The sequence below is a fragment of the Protopterus annectens genome, chromosome 4.part1 (assembly GCF_019279795.1).
Source record: "Protopterus annectens isolate FY-2018-M chromosome 4.part1, PAN1.0, whole genome shotgun sequence".
Taxonomy (NCBI): Eukaryota; Metazoa; Chordata; order Ceratodontiformes; family Protopteridae; genus Protopterus; species Protopterus annectens.
The window spans coordinates 847819926-847840597 of record NC_056734.1 but is presented as its reverse complement, the minus strand read 5'-3'; the positions used below and the strand labels follow the sequence as shown (position 1 = coordinate 847840597).

At 36.9% G+C, this 20672-nt stretch overlaps 1 protein-coding gene across 1 annotated transcript in view; it reads right to left on the bottom strand.

Annotated features, from left to right (window-relative positions):
• The window catches only part of LOC122801327 (extracellular calcium-sensing receptor-like), a 216826-nt gene that overhangs the window by 134208 nt on the left and 61946 nt on the right, over positions 1–20672 (bottom strand). The window contains exon 3 of the mRNA XM_044070868.1: positions 7481–8317. Within this exon, the coding sequence (XP_043926803.1) occupies positions 7481–8317 (837 nt within the window). The remainder of the gene's footprint in view (positions 1–7480; positions 8318–20672) is intronic.

Genomic DNA, 20672 nt, shown 5'->3' with positions numbered 1-20672 from the left:
GGGAGGTATGGTTGATCTGTAGCGGCTACCTTAACATACAGTCATGTATGCTCCAAGCTGCAGCTGCAGTCTAGGATACATAGAGGGAGTGTGAACACTTTGGAGGCCTGCAAGCTGTATGTGTAACTGTGACAAATGTAACAGCCCTGTTGTTACAGCAGCGCCAGGGTAAGGGTACCCGTTACAGTCCAATCGAGGCATGTGCTTAAGGTATATCTGTTATGCAGCAGTGCCAATAGTAGAGTAGTAGACAACATATAGTTAGGCTATATGAATGCGTGCAGTGTGTCCCTAACTGCAGGACTGTGACTTGCAAAAATGGGTAGCTGATAACTCAGTAACAGTAACCTATGGGGATTAAAATTGCATGACTCAGTCATTGCCTGCTGTGTTCACAACAATGTAATTGAAATGCAACACACTGGATTCAAGCCCAGGACTATGTGCAGCAAAGTGTTCTGTATGCAAGGCATTTAACAGACTGAGCTACTGAGTCAGTGCAGGCATAGGTGTATTTGCCAGATATATGTACTCACATACAGTCTGTGACACATATTGTCTGCATCCATTAGTATGTGCATGGCTTTCAAAGGCAGTTGTTCTGCAGCAGGGTCCTATTTGAACATATGTACACTGATGCCTTAGCAGGTGTGTTTGAAGATGTTGCAGGTAAATGGGAACATTTACCTGCTATTCCAGGCCTGACATACTGCCATTATTATTTATTTTCCTGTCTACTGGTGTGCTTTTGCATCAGAGTCCAGGTACACTTCCATTTTCATATTAGGTTTGATTTCAGTCTGTTAATGGCAATCAGTATGTGTTGCTGGAAACACCTGTTTTAATTAAGATCTGTGTGGTCTAGTATGTTAGTGCAATAGGCTGTAGTCGACAGGGACCTGGGTTCAAAAGGTGGCATGGTGATTATTGTATACATGTGCCTAACTCTGTGAGAAGCACATAGGATTATTAAGGCACATTAAAGCTCATTTAAATGGGTTTGTACGGTGCTGCACGCCGTGTCACATCACGGCACTCTGCGCAAACCTGTGCTAAAAAATTTACAAAGAAAAGAAAAAGGGGGTGATAAGACAGTGGTGAAATGAGGGCAAGCAGGGAAAAAGCATACTGAAAGGCAGGTAAGGATGTGCAGGACAAGTGTAATAAAGAACCATAGCCTTCCATTTCTTGTATAGCAACAGCTGTGCATTTTTACAGATGTTATGGATGAATTTGGACTTTCAAACCCAAGAGAGTGGAGTAAGGACAACATAAATGTGTTGTCAAGCTAAAGTGGACCAAATTACTTGTGTCCAGTGGACATGTGTGTGATATGGAGAGCTATGTATGAGGCGATAATTTTTGTGGGACATGTGCCTTTTTTTTTTTTTTTTTAAGGAGAGAGTGCAGTGTTGGGGAAGGGATATATGTACATGTGGGGAAGTAAGTTGGGTAGGAGAGTTTGCAATTATAGACAGAAAAGAAAGACAATACAGCAGACAGGGGCGGTGTGTGACACATGAAGGGGGTAAACACCTTGGATGGGAGGGTGTTGGTGAATCCGAAGTGCATGTGTCTCCAAACAGCAGCAGTGTGACTGAGGTCCCTACCCATGGGCAGTCAACAATGCTCCTTCACTGCCCTGAATGTGGCTCTGCTGGAGGCTGGGTGCCAGGGCTAGCCAACCCCACCAGGTTTTTGAATCTGCCCTCAATCCGGCGCAGGCAACATTCATAGCTCCAATGAACAATCCTGTGCACCATGAACAGTAGTCGATCCTGAGTGACTACCACCCCTCTGCCACTGCTCCCAGGGGCCTTGAGGAGGTTTCACCCAAAGGTGGAGCAGGGCCAGCAGAGAGGGCACCGCCGGTTTGGGTCCCAGACGTGCTGCGACCTGGTGCCACAGCTGGCTGAGGTAAAGTAGGCAGATCAGCAGGAACCGGCCTAACCTGACATGCTATGGTTATGGAGATGAAGCAATACATTTAGGTTAGTTATGAATAAAACTACTGTTAGTAATAACAGCATGCCAGAACATTGGAAATAACCCAATTACATTTCAATGCATATTATGTGAAACAAAACAAAGAATAAAAGAACAGTCAGTATATTAAGAACATGCCAGTAACAGTTACGGCATATGGCCAACAGAATAGGTGAGTCAACAAGACACGTTAATATGTAAACATTGTAATACATAACAATAATAAACACATGCCTCAAAATAAAGTTTATGGAACAACATAGGTTAATAGTAAACCATAACCAATGCATAACAATAATAAATATTTGAAGATAAGAGGTGGGGACAGAGAGTAATACAGTCCATTAATACCATTATAGGCTATATAGTTGACAGCAGTACTGCTATCTAATGTAATACATAACAATAATAAACACATGCCCCAAAATAAAGTTTATGGAACATTACATGTTAATAGTAAACCATAACCAATGCATAACAATAATAAATATTTCAAGATAAGAGGTGGGGACAGAGAGTAATACAGTCCATTAATACCATTATAGGCTAAATAGTTGACAGCATTACTGCAATCTACTCTACAGACCTGTAGAGTATATAGCTGTACTGCTGTCTATCTACTCTACAAGTCTGTCCTTTATTTATGTGTAAAAGTGCCCTATAACTGCTGTAGCATTTATAAAACTCTTAAGATATCTGTATGGGACAGTATGGGCCAAGCAGTAACAACTGCAGGTACACAACTACACAGAACACTTGCACATCAGGTGGACCTATATAGCTACCATGGTGTTCTGTTGGCTGATGTAGTGTCACTTTGCTATTTACACAATCATGTTGATGATCCATCTGTGACAGATGGATTATGCAACAGTAATTACATTCCTTGACAGTGTGACACTTGAGAGACATGTATATGTACAGTACAGACAGTAAACAACTGTCATGCCTTGTTTGGCAGGCATGGGATAGAACCCAATAGCAGTGACTATAAAGGGCATCTGTATCAAACGTATTAATTGACTGCAGCAACCTTTAACACACACACTTCAGACATGCAGCCATACCAAAGCTTACCCATTTTATTTCTTTTGTTTTATTTAATTAGTATTACACTTATTTCATGTATATTATGCTGTATTTTCAAATTCCTGGTAATGAATGTAAAAGTCTGTGACATGTAAATACACAATAATGTGCTCATAATATGGGATACCTCACCCATTTACCTGTAGTTCCTGTGGAGAGAATATCTGTAAACATTAAGTGACTGATACTGTAATATTTAGATCTACATAACACTGGATTCAAGCCCTGGTCTGTGTGTGGCAAAAATGTACTTCATACACAGCAGTTAGCAAACCGAGCTGCTGAGTCACTGTGATTGACTGATATTTGCCTAGAGCTCTCCTGGCACCAAAATATGGCCTGCTAATAGAAGTATAGTTTTATGCCTGATTGCAGTGACAGTTGAACACACCTGCATGACATCGAAGCATGACAGAGATACTAGGTAATGAATACATTACTACATAGAGTGCAGGTGTACATAATACATTGTTAATGTGTTGAAATATCTGTGAAGTTAACAAACATTATCCAATTATGGGTTATTATTTGCAGTCTACAACTAGTACACTGTTATACCCGGCTGCAGCACTAGACCTCACAGCCTGAATGCTTGTAGCTGATAAGCAATTGTGAAAATAAGACGATTCTGATGTACACAATTTACCTGGGTGTTATTGCTATTAGTGCATGTGTCTTTACAGACCAGTTGTCATAAGTGATTTCTTACAAAACAACTCTGAACCTACACTTATTGCACAACAGACTTTAGTAGATACGTATATCTTCATGCAGGGACTGATATTATTTCATGTTTTTATTGCAGAAGAAAAGATCATCACTGAACTTAACCTTAATGTGTCTCTCTTTTAGGGATCTTTTCAGTGGGAAGCCAAGCTCTTGAGTAAGCTTGAACTGCTTTTTTTTAAAGCAGCATAGTTGTCTAGAATTGACAAGAAACACCTCTGAAAGTAACAAGTGTCTATTCAATGTCAGGGGAATATTATAATTACTAGTCCAATAGCTGAATACTTCTTTTATGAGCATGATACTGATCCATCCAATATATATATATATATATATATATATATATATATATATATATATATATATATATATATATATATGTATTTTGTTTATTACTTTTTGCATGTCCTAGGATGAACTTGTTTTTGATATAATGTCTCTTTTATGTATTGAAGTAATATATACATTTTAATGTTGAATACCCGGCAATCCCATGGCTTGAATAATGAAGAATAATGCAAGTATTTAGTGTAATTGTTTTACTACAGTGATGTCATTATCTCTACATGCTATTCATTTGCCTGACATTCTGCAGTAGTTTTAATTCCTATTAGCAGATTTATTTTGTAACCTTGAAGGTGCTTAGCCAAGGTGCTGATTTGTCTGTGATATTAATCAATGTAGAACTGGATTATGACAAAATGGGGCTTTAGGCAGGGTAATGGGCTGCCCAAAGCCATAAAAGTATCTGATTACTTGTCTGTCTCTCCCCATTTACCATAAAACACTATATAAACTATTCAATGTGCATTATGTTTTCCTTGATTTACTTTTACAATGCTCACACAGATTTGTATTTAATTTAAAATGGTTGTTTCAAATTTTATAGCAAAACACTGACAGTCATTTGCTAAACAAAACAAAACAAAGCAGTCTCACATAGACAACTGATGTCACATGAGCAACAGTAAACTTTTCTTCCCTTGAAACATCCATTTATTGAAAATATATCTGGAAACTCATTAAACTGCAAGACATACTGGGACTTCAGTCAAACAGCATATAGTAAAGCATTAAATTGCCTGTATGTGAAGGGTTTTCTATTTGATAAGCTGGTAAACTCACTGTACAGTGTCCCTGGAGCACTATCTGAATGACCTGCTCAAAGACAAACAGTAGACAAATGGAGATAGGATTCAGTCCCCATACTTTTGACTACAGGAAGCAGTTTGTTAGCAACTGAGAGCCGTAAGTGTCAGACAATTCTAATTAATTGAAATGCATTTTCTGAAAAACTTCTGTGAAACTCTAATGATTAACATTATTGACTGTTATCCTCAGTAACGTATCAGAAATTAAGAAGTTAATGAAGGTCTGGTACTTAGTGCAGTGGATTAGCCTCTCAACTCTTAATGAGCTGCTTCCTGTAGTCAAGGGTACAGGGTTTTATCCCTTCTCACTCCATTTGCCTGCCTGCTGTGTGACTCTGAGCAAGTTATTTAGCTTGCCTATGCTCCGGGAACTTAAGTCACTTAATCAGACAGTTTCTGGGACTTGGCCAACAAATAGAACAACAACAAAAAGATAAGGACTTTAAAAAAAGAGTAAATATATTTTGTGAACAAGATTAACTATGAAACTCTAATGACAGGCATAACTGACTGAAATCCCCAGTGATTTACTTCAAAAGGTGCTTTTGCTTGTGTTTCCTGCAGAATCATCCTGGTAGGAATCAAAGGCAGCGGAATCATAATTCTGTAGATTCATGCTTGGAAGTTGAGGAATCATAATTCTACAACAGGTAATCCTGGAGGTAATGGAAGACTGTGCTCATGCACAAACATGCACACACATGTGCACACAAAAATACAAATACACACATTAGTGATCTTGCCAGAGATATGGAAGACTGACTGCACTATTCCTCTGTATGGTGCAATCTCCCTCCCTGAATATGATGTGATCTCTCTCCCTCTCACCAAACGTTGAATAAGACTGTGCTTCTCTGTTTTGAGCTCTAGGGTCTCACTCATTAGCTCAAATGCTCAGAGACGCATGGTAGACTGTAGACTGGAGTTGTTGCATGTAGTGTTGGTAATCAGTGTGCAGGGGAGTGGTCAATCAGGATTTCTGCTTTTTTTTTTTTTTTTTTTATTATTATTTTTTAATTGGACCAGGCTGGGTCCTCCAGCCAGCACTGGGATGTAGTCAGCTGCCTAGGTTGCCTTGTACTGAATCTGGCCCTGAATAAATGGAAATCCTTTTATTTTCTTTAAGCTCCTCACTCTGTGCATTTGTGTGTGTGTGTGTGTCTGTGTGTGTGTGTGTGTGTGTGTGTGTGTGTGTGTGTGTGTGTGTGTGTGTGTGTGTGTGTGTGTGCATTCATGTGAATGTCTCAATGTCTGGGAGAGTGTGGCTATAGGTATCTGCATGTGTGTTGCGTGAATGTAAGTGGCTGCCTTGCCAATGTAAATAATGAACTGCCAGGATAAACACTGCCATCACTGGTCTCTCAGTTTGTGTTAGAAAAGTGTGATTCATAGATATGCCAAGGAGCTGATAATGAAAACTTTCTCATTGTGACTATACCTATCTCTTAATTGCATTTCCTCACTGTCACAAGAAACTGACCTACCCAGGATGGACAATTTAAATAAGTGGTGAGGATATTTCTAAATCCTAGAGCTTTTCTCATAATTCCACTGATCACCATTATGGTCTTATGTATTATAACTGGGAATGGAGCTGACCAGATATATTGTCCTATGTAATGAAGCCATGTTTAAAATATGAATATGCTCCCCCATTAATTAAAAACAAGAGAAACAAAAATTCACACTACATACAGAAATCATGGCAAAATATTTTAACATTTTCATTAGGAATGAATAGGGCATTTTTGACACAGCTAGTTACAGATAATAGAAAAGTCAGGATTTTCACTTTTAAAAGGTATTGCCTTAGAGCAATCTTAATTTAACTTAAACTGACCTCATTTCCTTAGCAAGTTGTAAAAAGGAAATCATTTTTGTATGTGTAACCAAAACTTTTGAGGATATTTTAGTACGTTTTCATTGCACATCCTTGTCACCTTGTGCCCAGCAAATAAAAATAGAAAGCATAATAGCATTCTGATAAATTTACTTGTCAGTTATTAAATCATTGAATTATTATTAGCCTAGTATTGTTTTTCCTTACTACAGAAGTAGTTAGTTGCAAGAGTCAAAACCTACATCTGACATATATTTCCTAAAAATATACCAAATTTGTAGCGTATTTCCAGTATTTATTGACTAAGTCTCAAGTTCCCTTTGATGAATACAAGTTGTATGCCAGAACATTTCTGCATCTTTATCATTACCACTAAAGAATCAACCCCAGCCAGGAAAAATAAGCATATGGAGTGAATGTTAAAAAACAAGCATACCTGCTTACTACACAAAACAGTTTCCTGCAAATAACATTAGTGGATTCTTGAAGATGTGCCAAACCACTTGCTTATTTCTACGTCATCATTAATAATGACTGGTATGAATAACTGCAATGCTTATATATAATTTCTGACTTTGTGATCTTAAATCTAGGTGTGAATGTTGCACTAAACTGTGGTGGAGGTAGAGATTTTGTGTTATATCAAAAACAGAACTGGGAATGTACTTTACAAAGAACGTGTTCTTACCTGCCATGGTTTAAAATCTCTGATGTTAGCACATGATTTATTAACGAATGGGCCACTGCTAGAATTGCACAATAGCATGTCATTTAAGCCATGTGCAATTGCATAGGCTGCTTTATAGCTATTGTAACCATATCTAAAATCATACAGATTGAACTTTGTTAGGTCATAGTTGTCCATCTTTTCTTCACCTGTACAAAGCATGTAAGTTGCATTCACATCTTGCAGCTTTAAAGTATTATTATCAGTTGGCCAATAACATCCAAATGCATATTCCCAAAATGATCTAACAAAAATATCATCTGGAGATGATGAAGGGTGAAGGGAATGGATAAATTCACTTAACCCCGGAATCTTTCCCCTACGTATTGCAAGGCCAAATGTGCCATTAAGAGTTCTCCATGACTGCTTGTTTGAAAAAACTGGTGAGACTATCCAGCTAGTAGTGGCCATCCAGTTCTTGTCTGTAACATTTTGCTCAGCAATTTCTTCCATCAGGGGCATTATCTCCATTCTGGTGGAATAGATGACAATTACTGACACAGTTGACTTTTTAATTATCTCAATTATCTGCAATCTTTGTGCCTTCAAGCTGCTCAGTGGAAGAATTTTCAAATAATCAACACACACTCCAGAATTAGCAAGGGTTTTCTTCAGATTTTGACTTCCTAAAACACCATATTCATTATCAGAGGCTATAATACCTATCCAGTTCCAACCAAAATGTTTTATCAAGCGAGTCAGGACTGGGTACTGAAATTTATCATTTGGAACTGTCCGCATATATGATGGAAACTGACGTTTGTCACTCAGCATTTCAATTGTTGAACCATGACTAATCTGGATAAAAGAAAGAAGAGCTATATACCCCAATTAGATCAATCAATAAATATTCAATTCATTATTAATAAAGATATATAGCACAAGAGTAGAATTAGTAAAGTATGTTAGAAAACAGTGTTGTGAAATGTATGTACAAAATTACCATGACATATTTCAGTTTCATCACATTGATAGCAAATAATGACATTGTGAATTTCCTTATTATCCCATTTTCACACATAATGGATAATTTACATTTTCTACTTACCCAAGAGCTTTTATTTTTGTACCATGGTAAGAAGTGTCTTGCATTTTCCCAGTGTATTCTAGAATTTGAATTATGTTTCTATTTTTGCCATTGCTTCCTTTTTTAATTTACTTATTTCATTTGCAATACCATTGAGTAGGGTAGAAAACTCCACTAAAGGCTATCTAAACAATTCATCTCTTTTCAGTGAAATAGTGCATACTTGTGTCTTCCATGAGTGATCCAACTATTTATGTACTTTTTCTTCCTGACCACCATTCTCTCCTGGATGCTCCATTAACCTATTTATTGCCATCTTTTACCTAGATGTAGAATCCTAAATTACCTTGTGTGAGGTGCATCCTCTTTCTAGTTCAGACTACTTTTGGTAGCCTATTTTAATATCAACACTGGCAGTGAGGATAACCCTAGGTGATACAGGAAAGGAGCACTACTGAAATGACTGAAAAATTGAAAATAACCAAAAGTGATTGACATAGTTAAGTAGTAAAAATATAGACAGGAAAGGTCATGAAGAAACAAGGAATCAAGAAGTAAAAGAAAGAAAAGGATATAGATAAACCAAATGGCAGCAATGAAAAGTGAGTGCTGCCCTGACTTATACTTAAGAAATCTGACTTCAGGTAATGTGTAATACTGATAGAAAACACAGCTGTTTTATTTGAGAATTCAACTAACTTATTACAAGGTGATGTCACAATCAAAACAAATATAGCAGAAAAAATAAAGTGTCAATATACAGCTAATTGGGCTATATGATCAATGTAAATCTATTTAGTTAAACATATCTTTATCTTGTGTGTTTGAGTTATAAGAATGCAAAAATAAAACAAATATTTATTCATGATTGTAAACAGGTGAAATCCCACTGAAAATATATGATAAACAGTATGATGAAAACGTGATATCTGGGAAGAGAAAGTAGAAAATATTAAGTAGGAGGTCAACAAGAGAAAAGAGAAGAGGACAGAAAAGAAGAAGGATGAAAGAAAGAATTGTCTTTAGTGTCTATTTATAGCTTTCCTAGAGTGTAGAAGGAAACTTCATGAAAGGCTAAAAGTTTTCTCAAATGTGTGTTTGAAACTAAATTCAAGAAGAGCTGCAATGCAAATGATATTGTTTGGATAGTAAGGATAATACAGGGTATGTACTTGGATATATGGTATAATAAAACATTTGAGGAAGATCTAAAGCAAAATCAAAGCAAGTTAGGTGAAACTGTATTTACCTAATGAGGTAGAATAAAGAAGGAATGTGTAATATATAAAGACAACTAAAGAGATATAATGAAGATCAGAAGAGTGCCCCAAGATTGCTAAGGCTTCTCACATGTCATGTGACAGGTATAGATAATAAGATGGGAAATAGAAATATTATGGAATTTATAATAGATTATGATCTAGTAAATCTACATTAAAGCTGGTTGCTGGGCAATGAAACTCTCATTGTGCAGGATTTTGATATTTATGGAATAATTGCAATAAGATACTACCATTTTGGTCATGCAAAATGACTTATGACCATGATCAAAATCAAAATGAAGCAAATTATAGCAGCCAGTTTTTTCAAATTACATAGATACCTACATATTTTAGTAGACATACAGAGATGGGAATGTCTGAATATTGAATACACTAAAAATGAAAAAAAATTTGAACAGATGGGAGATGATAAACAAAGTAGTAAAAAATAATTTAATAGATAGGGACTATTATCTGCTAATTGCAAGCAATTTTAATGAACTAACGGGCCAATTTATGAATTACACTGAATGCCAAACAAAATAGGTAGATATTTGCAAGGCAAAAGGGTCAGCAAGTATATATTATTTTTATTAAAATTGCTCTGTAATTTGAAAACTGTGAATGGAGAGGGGTGTAAGTCAACTGGTAATATAATATATATGTATCTATATAATTTGGATTGCCAATATATTACATTACTCTGGAAAAAATATAGAAATAGATTACAAGGCATCTGGAATAGTAAGAACAGGGAATGACTATATACCTATTACATACATGCTTATCTTGCCACATACACTCCTGATGTCATCATAGCTACTGAAATCTGGTTAAAAAAATAAAGGATAATGAGACCTTGCCAAGAATACAGACAAAACAAGGTACAGGTGATGTAGCAATCACCTATAAAAATTCCCTAACAACCACCTTACTTTCACAAGAAATACCCAAATTTAACAATGATGAATTCTAATAACACTTCTAAAAATCAACAACAGGAAAATGTCTTCTTTCGGCTTTTCACGGTTATGAGCTGCCACAGTGGATCACCTATCTGCTCATGATTGGCAGTGGAGTTGTACCATGTTGGGTTGCCAGCCCGGTGCCCAACCTTCCACAGAAGGCACACACATGCACGCACTCATTCCTAGGGCCAATTTAGAGTGTCCAATCCACATACAGCATGTCTTAAAACTATAACAGAAATTTATATACCACCAGGAAAAAACATTGATATGAAAAGCATCCTGTATTGGATATCCCAACAAATTAACCAGGAAACTATAATTCTTGGAGATTTAAATATAGAATAAATTTGTAAATCTACTACCCCCACTGAATTCATAAACTTGTACAACTTCACACAATTAATAACCACACCTACTAGAATCAACAAAACTTCAGGGAGACACTCACCATTAGACCGGATGCTTACAAACAAACCAGACAAACTGACAAAAGTAGGCTGCCTCTCAGAGAGCATGTGACCACATGCTAACATATGCCATTAGAACTCACCATAACCTAGGTAAACAAATTATCTATAATCTAATGCAAAATGCAAACCAGTTTCAGCAAAGATATTTTCATTGAAACATTAAAAAATATAACTGGAATGTACTTAGAACAATACCGCTAGATACTGCTGTAGAACACTTTTATAATGTTTTCTTACAGACCTTAAATAATTTAGCACCAGTACTTAATAAAAGTGTAAAGTCCAACCCTGCACCATAGCTGACAAAGAAAACAAAAAAGTCATGATAAAATGGGATAAAAGTCTAAAAACACTGGTATAAAACTAGAACTCAAAATGCCCTCCATCAATTTAGACATCTTAGAAACATTGCAAAACTCCATGTCAAACAGGATAAGCAAACATACTATACCAATCTACAAGACAAACATATAAATAACCCAAAACTTTTTTGGTCATCACTAAATAAACTTCTCCTGGCAAGATGACTAGTCCATCTCCAAAAGCAGGCAATTTGAAAGACTATCTGCACACAGTTTAACTTCTACTTTATACAATCAATATTATCTCTCTTAGACACTAAAACATCTGCCCCCCCTCACTCTACTCCTGTTCAGTGAAAATGATCCACAGCTCTTCAATTTTAGTACAATACCTACCTCACTCATAAGGAAGTTGCTCCTTAAAACTAAAAACTGCTTCCATAGCTGTAGAGCAACTACCATCAGACTACCTAAAAATGGCTGCAGAAGTCATAGTCTTCCATTTGTCCATACTAACTAATAGGTCCATAGCAGAAAGATATATCTCATCACTGTGGAAAAAATCCTATATATCCTCATACCACTGCACAAAGGTGGCACGTCTACAGAGTTTAATAACTACATACTGATAGCGGATCTCTCCCCCTTTCCAAAATATTAGAGACATGCATCCATGTGCAGCTGATGCAATACCTAACCTCAAATTACCTACTCTTAGAAACACAACATAGCTTTAGGCCCCAGCACAGCACCACTACTGCACTACTACATTTTACCAGTATAATAAACCAATATAGAAATGATGCTCTGCTTGTGTTCACCATGTTCTTAGACTTATCAAAGGCATTTAATACTGTCTCACACCAGCAACTGTTTGTTCAACTCTCCTTGTTTTGGTTCCTTAGTTACCTATCTGGAAGGCAAGAAGCCGTTAAATGGCAACAAACCTACTTATCCTTTCAACCAGTTACTACACGTGTCCCTGAGGGCTCTATCCTGGGTCCTCTCCTATTTAATGTATTTATTAATAACCTTCACACCTCCACTCACCATGCTAGTTTAACTCAGTATGCAGATGACTCAACATTAATATGTGAAACCTCAACAATAAATAAGCTCCAAGACATTACCCAAAAATCCTTCTTTTCTGTAAAAACCTGGATAAAAGAATCAAACATCCAACTCAACCCCAATAAAACTCAGTTAATGTTTTTCACCTCAAAAAGTTACCAAAATCAAAAGCAATCTTTTACCATAAATTACTTTAAAGCTGGGAATATTTTTTCATGGCCTAAGAAAGAACCACAAGTAAGAGATAAAGTATCTAATAAGGGCTCTATGTATTATTTACATGAATTTACTGTGCCAGAAGTGAATACTTATTCAATAAATTGTCAGCCAGTTTTGAGGTCTGACCAACTGTTGAATTCGGTGGTACAGCAAACTACAGCTGGAAAAGGTTGAATAGGGATGGATCATCTTGGTGGTCCTTGACCATAATGAAATTGTTTGACAAAAAAAACTTTTTTACAATCTCCCAGAGATGGGGTAAGTAAGACATTGGGACCTATCGAGAGGTCGGTAAAGAATGAAAGAAAGAAGAAGGTATAGTGCTCCACAAACATGCAGCCGATCCATGAATCAGAACTGGAAAATGAATGGTCAGTAGTTAATCTCTCTAAAATTTAATTGACTGAGATTGACTATTCCTTTTTGAATAGGGGCCTTTAATTTATTCCATCAGACACAGACACTATCGTACATGCCTTAACTGATTTGAAACTGAGTTTTTTAACTGTGTCTCATCCTGTTACTCCCATATTATATGGACTGATGAAAATCCATAAGAATATCATGTTTTCATCAATGAGACCTATTTTTTCAGGCAGGGGATGGGTAACCGAACCCATCTCTTTGCATTTGAAGATACACTAAAACCTTTTATAAATAGAAGTTAGAGTTCTGTACATGATACAGGAGATTTTCTGAGTATGTTATACAGTTGGTATATATCTAAAGAACATATAGATTATACACTAGTTGATATTAATTCTTTATTCACTGTGATTCCCCATGAGTATGGGATTCAAGCTATCCATGAATTTTTATGTATAAACAGTACTTTCTCTGGTAGACAAGTGGAAACAGTCTGTGATTTATTACAAGTGGTCCTTACTAGTAATGTCTATGTTTTTGAGAAATAGTTATACCACCAAGTTTCTGGAGTGGTGATGCGGACTCCTGTCACCAATACATATGCCAATGTGACACTTAGCAAGTGGGAATCTGAATTTATTTTTAATTCAACAACGTGGTAGTTTAAAAAATATTTCATTTTTCAAATGCTTTGTTTTTGATATTTTTTTAGTCTGGGTCAGAAATGATCAAGAACTGATTGAGTTTGTTAGCTATTTGGATACAACTACTTCATTCCTTAAATTTAAGTTACATTTTTCTAAGGAACAAATTCAGTGTTTAGATGCTAAGATGTGTAAGAAAGGTATAGAAATTGGCACTAGTATTTTTAAGAAAGAAGTGCAAGCAAACAAGTACCTATATTGAAGAAGTATGCACCCTAATCGCACACGTAGAGGTATCGTAACAAGTCAGTTATTTCAAGCTAGCAGACAATACAGACCCACGGATATGTAATAAAGACATATACGACATGCTAACTGATGTTAGAATGAGAGGCTATGTGGAACATTTATTAAAAGATTTAAGCCAGCAGGCTTTGAATGAAAGGCAAGGGATAGCTAAAAAGTATTTTATGCAAACTGAAAGAGAATTTATAGGAAATAATAGAAGAAGAGAGCAATATATTATGAATTATGGTAGGAAAACTAATTATGTTATGGATACTATACATAACAATTGGTATATATTCTCTGCACTACCAGATGTTAAAAGCATTATTGGGGAGAAGCCAAGTTTTACATACAGGAACTGTCAAATTTAAACCAGTGTCTTTGTCACAAAGAAATTAATTATATAGCCAATAGTAAGATTTTCAGTAAAAATGGCACTTATTCATGTAATAATTGCTCCTGTTGAAACAAATTCTAACCAAGGATGATTTTATACATCTTACAAGTGGTAAAAAATATGTGTTTAAAACCCAGGCTGCTTGCAATGCAATTAACATAATTTACTTAGCGATGTTCACACCTGCTCCAGTTTTTATATAGGAAAATCTGGAAGAAGGCTTAGGGAACGCATAATTGAACATCAATCAGATATAAGATGACAGATTATTACCAATTCCCTTGCCAAGTATATAGCAGAATGCGGCAAAAAGCATGCATACATTTAACTTTAGAGATATCCAAGTTTTAGCAAAGAATATGAGAGGTGGTGACATTAACAATAGGTTAGAAATAATGGAGTATAGCTTGAGCTTGTGACTAGAAACCGATCACACACCCAGTCTGAATACTGCTGTAGGTATTGTTTGTTTTGAAAGGAAGGCAAATAAATGTGAGATGAACTGCTCTCTGTTGTTGAATTCTCCTAATGAATTTTTATTCAAAAGAATAACCCCAGGATTTAATAAAATCTGTGTAGGCACCATGTAGAGCCAACATGGAATGTATCCCTGTTCATGGTCATGGTTCCCTCCTCGGCAGTACGCCATGCATATTAATGGTGGAGCATTGCCGAGGGAGAACCGAGGAATACGGTTATTGAATCAGTGTAGGCAGATGTGTAATGCTAATCGTGGCTGCAGATGAGTATGAGACTCTCTGCAATGTCATTTTGTATTATTTTTATTTATTTATTTATTTTTTAAAGTATGTTTGAGCAGTGGGGCACAGAGTGCAGCAATGTCAAGCTGTGCTGACATATAAGATAGCTGACATCTGCCAGACATATAAAGATAGAAACCAGATGTAATTAATTATTTATTTAAAGGTGTGTTTAAGAGTGTCTAAGCATGTTTGTGTGGCACATTGCAGTGCTTACCACTGCTTATAGTTAGCTCAGTGGTATATGTAAAGGTATACCAATTTTCTTAATGTCTACATAGCTAAGTGGATAGACTTACAGCTTCATGTGCAGTAGGTCCAGGGTTTGAATACATGGAAGGGAAAATATATATTTAATTTTGATATACATATTATGCAGACAATTTTAAAATATAGCCCCGTTGCACTCTGCCAAGTTCTGCTCAGCTGTGCATAGATCTGTTAAGCACCACAGAAAAATGGTAACAGCTGCCGATGTTTGTGCACTGCTCAGTTCTGCCTGGCCAGTTTGTGCACTGCTAGATAACACCACACATTTCTGAATGTTTCCCAATGACATGTAAGGGCAAGAAAACAGCCTATATTAAGGTCAATAGGTGGGAATACAGCAGAATCCATTGGAGTTCTGTCAACTGAAGGTACAATACAGCTGGTGGTGTTGGTGAAGGTGAATGCTTTCAGGTGCAGGGTTGGGGCATTCTGGAGTCCAAGGTCATGGTTGGGCTACTTGTGCAAAACCATGATGACAGGCTGGTGCAGGGCAGTTTCTAGAGCTCAGAGTGTAAGGAGGAGGTGTGGGACCACCTGGCCAGAGATCTCACTAGTGTTACTGGTGTCCCCCGCACAGGTGAGCAGTGCCATCACCATTATGATAACCTGAAGAGGAGAAAGAGGAAACCCTTTGACACCTGGGTCCAAGAAGTGAGGACAGGGAATGCCCCACAAGTATGTAAGTAATTTTACCCCTGTTTTACCAATATGCAATCTGAATGTCTGCAAAACTGGTAGGCATAATGGTGTGCTTATCTCCCAACAGCTGCAGCTGAGAAGGCTCATAATGCTGAGTCGCATGCTGGGCGCTTGGCCAGATTGTGCTGTGAGTGTAGTGAGTACAGATATATTATGCTAACTATAGTGAAATAAGCAAGAACAAGTAAAGCATTAACTGCAATAAAGTATATACAGTAAAGTTTGCAGTGGAATAACTGCAGACTTAGAGTTGTAGTGCAAGAAATGAATAATACCAACTGTAGTGCAATAAAAACAAGAAACAATACCAATAACTGCATTAAACTATATACAATAAAGTTTGTAGTGCAATAAATGTGGAATTAGAAAATAAAACTAAACGGAGAATTCAACAAAACACCAACAATCAACAAACAATAATCCACATGGTATCTTCACAACACAGCCTTTATTCATCAAAATAGCAGCACTTTATTCAGTAAGCACTTTGGTCTTACTAATGACTTCTTCAGACTGAATAATAATTATTCTTACCAACTTCATATATACTTAATTTTCATTAATTAACTAATCATTCACTTAGAAAACATAATCTCCAAAATAAAACACATTATTTAAAGCAACAATACTCTAAAACAGTTATATTCATGACTTCATGGAAACACCTAATTTCATATACCAATATATTGCAGTTTAAAAAAAATTCAAAACATAATTAGTCGAAAAAACATTTAATGTTTCAACCTTTTGCTTTTTAAATAAACTTTAAATTTTTCCTTGTCATTAAGACCGGGGGGGGGGGGGGGGACTTGCATCCAATTTTAAAATGCATCAGTATTCCTTCCATTTTAACTCTTCTTCTGCTGTTAAATTATTTTCAAAATTCGAAACTTTATCTACTACCATAAATTTTAGATTTCCACTACATTTTGTGTTCGTATAATGCCTTCCCCATGCATTATTAATATCTTTTTTTCCTGAATTGCATACCAATGTTCTTTTATTCTTCTATGCAATTCTCTAGTTATCATACCAACATAATAAGAGGTACATCTTGAACAAATAGACAGATAAACACCAGATCTCATCCTACAGACATTCTCATTAGCTGCCTGCAGTCTGATATTATTTATACATACTGTTGTTGGTCCTTTGTAAATTAATCTACAGTATTCACAATTCAAACATTTCCAAACTTTCTCTTTTCTTTCATTCAAATATTTTACTTTGCAGTGCAATAAAAACAAGAAATAATACCAATAACTGCATTAAACTGTATACAATCAAGTTTGTAGTGCAATGAATGTGGAATTAGAGCTGTATTGCAATAAATGCATAATGCCAACTGCACGGCAATAAAAAAAACATGAACCAATACAAATAACTGCATGAAAATATATACAATAAAGTCTGTAGTGCAATAAATGTGGAATTAGAGCTGTAGTGCAATAAATTAATAATACCAACTGTAGTTCAATAAAAACATGAAACAATACCAATAACACCAAGGAAAATGGTGTATATCAGGACTGTGTTGTCGTAACCATTGCAACAGAGCTGTATGCATTGAGGCTGTAAGGTACGGAGCTGCAGTCAAGTTAAACACTGTAATAGCTGCAGAATGCAAATCTAATTACTGCAAATTGTATTGGTTAATTCATATAGTAGTGTTCAAGGCTGTCTCTAGGCCAGCATTGGTCACATAATTCTCTGTCATACACAGACAACAGGTAATAAAGGTATATGGGTGAGGTAGCCCACTCCATGAGCTGATATTGTTTGTTAACTTCACAGTTATGATACTGAAACATAGCTTACCTACTATCTGCATTATGCTTGTATTTCATGCATGTGCATTCTACAGTCACTGCAGTGTAGTATAACACTGTAGCAGTACTACCAGGTCATATTTTGGTTCAAGGTGAGCTCTAGGTAAATATCAGTCAGTCAGTAATCAACAGTAAATCAGTATCTCAGTTTGTAAATTGCACTATATGCAGTACATTTTGCCACACACAGTTCAGGGTTCGAATCCAGTGGTATGCAGCAGTAAATATTACAGTAGCAGTCACATAACTGTCACAGTTTCTCTCTCCACGGGAACTACAGGTAAATGGGTGAGGTAGCCCATATTATGAGTAGATAATTGTGTGTTTAGATGTCACACACTGTTAAAATCATTTGCAAGAATGTGTTCATCAGCTATGTTCAGTCAGAAATAAATTGTGTAATCCCGGTATGGCTGTATGCCTGGAGTGTCTGTTAAAAGTTGCTGCAGTCAGTGAATACATTCTCTGCAGATGTCTCCTGCAGTCAATGCTATTGGGTTCTGTTCCTATGCCTGCCAACCAAGGCATGGCAGCTGTTTGGTGTCTGTACCGTACACATACATGTCTCTCAAGTGTCACGATTTCATGTTATGTAATTAATAGTGCATAATCCATCTGTCACAAAATTACCACATAAATGATTACCTAGATTGCAAAGTATCACCAAATCAGCCCACAAAACACCTTGGTAGTTATATATTTCCACCTGATGTGCAAGTGTTCTGTGTAATTGTATACCCACAGTTGTTATTGCTTGACCCATAGTGTCTCATGCAAATAGCTTGAGAGGTATGTACATGCTACATCAACTATAGGAGACTTGTAGTCACTGTACACATAAAGAAAATACAGACCCATAGAGTAGATAGTAGTACTTTTGTCAAGGAAATAACATGCACTATTACTAATGGACTGTTTTTTCTCTCTTCTCACCCCTTATCTTCATTTATGTCTCATTGTTATTCATTGGTTATGATTTACTATTAGCATATGTTGTTACATTAACTGTGTTTTGGGACATGTGCTTTATTATTGTTGTGTATTATAATGGTTGCATATTAACATAGCTTGTTAAATTACCTGTTTTGTTAATGTCATGCTGTAACTGTTACTGGCATGCTGTTAACATACTGACTGTTCTGTTATTTATTGTTGTGTTTCACATAATATGCATTCATATGTAATTGGGTTATTTCTAATGTTCTGCCATGCTGTTATTACTAACAATGATTTGTTCACAACTAACCTATACTTATTGCTATACATCCATTACCACAGCACATCAGGGTAGGCCGGTTCTGGCTGATCCACTTACCTTGCCTCAACTGGCTGTGGCACTGGGTCCTGGCACATCTGGTTCCCTGAACAATGGTGCTCCCTCCACTGCCCCTGCACCACCTGCGGCATCAGGTGGGACCACCTCAGGTGACAGGACCTGGCCTCCCCCTGGGAGCAGTGTTAGAGGGGTTGTTATCACCCAGTATCAACTGCTGATCATGGTGCTCAGGATTGTTCATCACAGCTATGAACACTACCTGCACCAGATTGAGAGCACACTGGTGGACCTGGCGGGGCAGCCTCACCCTAGTGCCCAGCCTCCAGCACAGCCACCCTTGGGTAGTGAAGGAGCAGTGCCAACAGTCCCATGGGTGAGTCATGCTGCTGCCATCTGGAGACACTTGTGACTTTGATTCCACAGCACCCTCCCCATCCAAGGTGTTTACCCACCTCATGTGTCGCACACCACCCCTGTCTGCTGTCTTATCTGAAATGTCTGCCTGCAAATGTATCTTCTCTTACCCAACTTACCTCCCCTCATGTACCTGTGTCCCTTACCCAACATTTCACTATCACGTTAATAAAAAAATGGGCACCTGTCCCCAAAAAAAATATATATCACCCCATACATAGCTTTCCATTTCTCACACATGTCCACTGGATACAAGTAATTTGGTCCAATTGGGTTGACAATGCAGTTATGTTGTCCTCACCCCTCTATAAAATCTGTCAAAGTGCACAGCTGTTGCTGTACAAGAAATAGATCTCTATGGTTCTTTCCTACATCCTTCCTGCACATCCCTACTTGCCTTAAACTAAGTTTGCCCCATTTCACCACTTTCCTATCTTCCCTTTTTTTTTCTTTTCTTTATATATTTTTAGCTAAGAGCGGTGAGGCATGCCCCCATGCAGCTACACTTATCTCTGCTAAATTGAGCTTTAATGAATAAATGTGTTTCTAACATTGTTAGAGACGTAGGCACTTCTGCCATATTTCAAACCCAGGCTCATCACACTGCATTAACCCACCACATCACAAAGATCTTAATTAAAACAGGTGTTTTCATCAAAACATAGTGACTGACACTTACAGTCATTAGGCATGTCTCAACGGAGCTGTGCACCACAGCACACTGCAAAACACTGGAATTAAAAATTAATGGGAAAAATGTGAGTGTGCCTTGGACTCTGTTGCAATAATACACCATTAGACAGCCAAAGACATAAAAATGGATGTAAGTGAGGCATGTGATAGCAGGTAAATGTGCACTTCTATCAGCAACATGTAGAAAGACACCT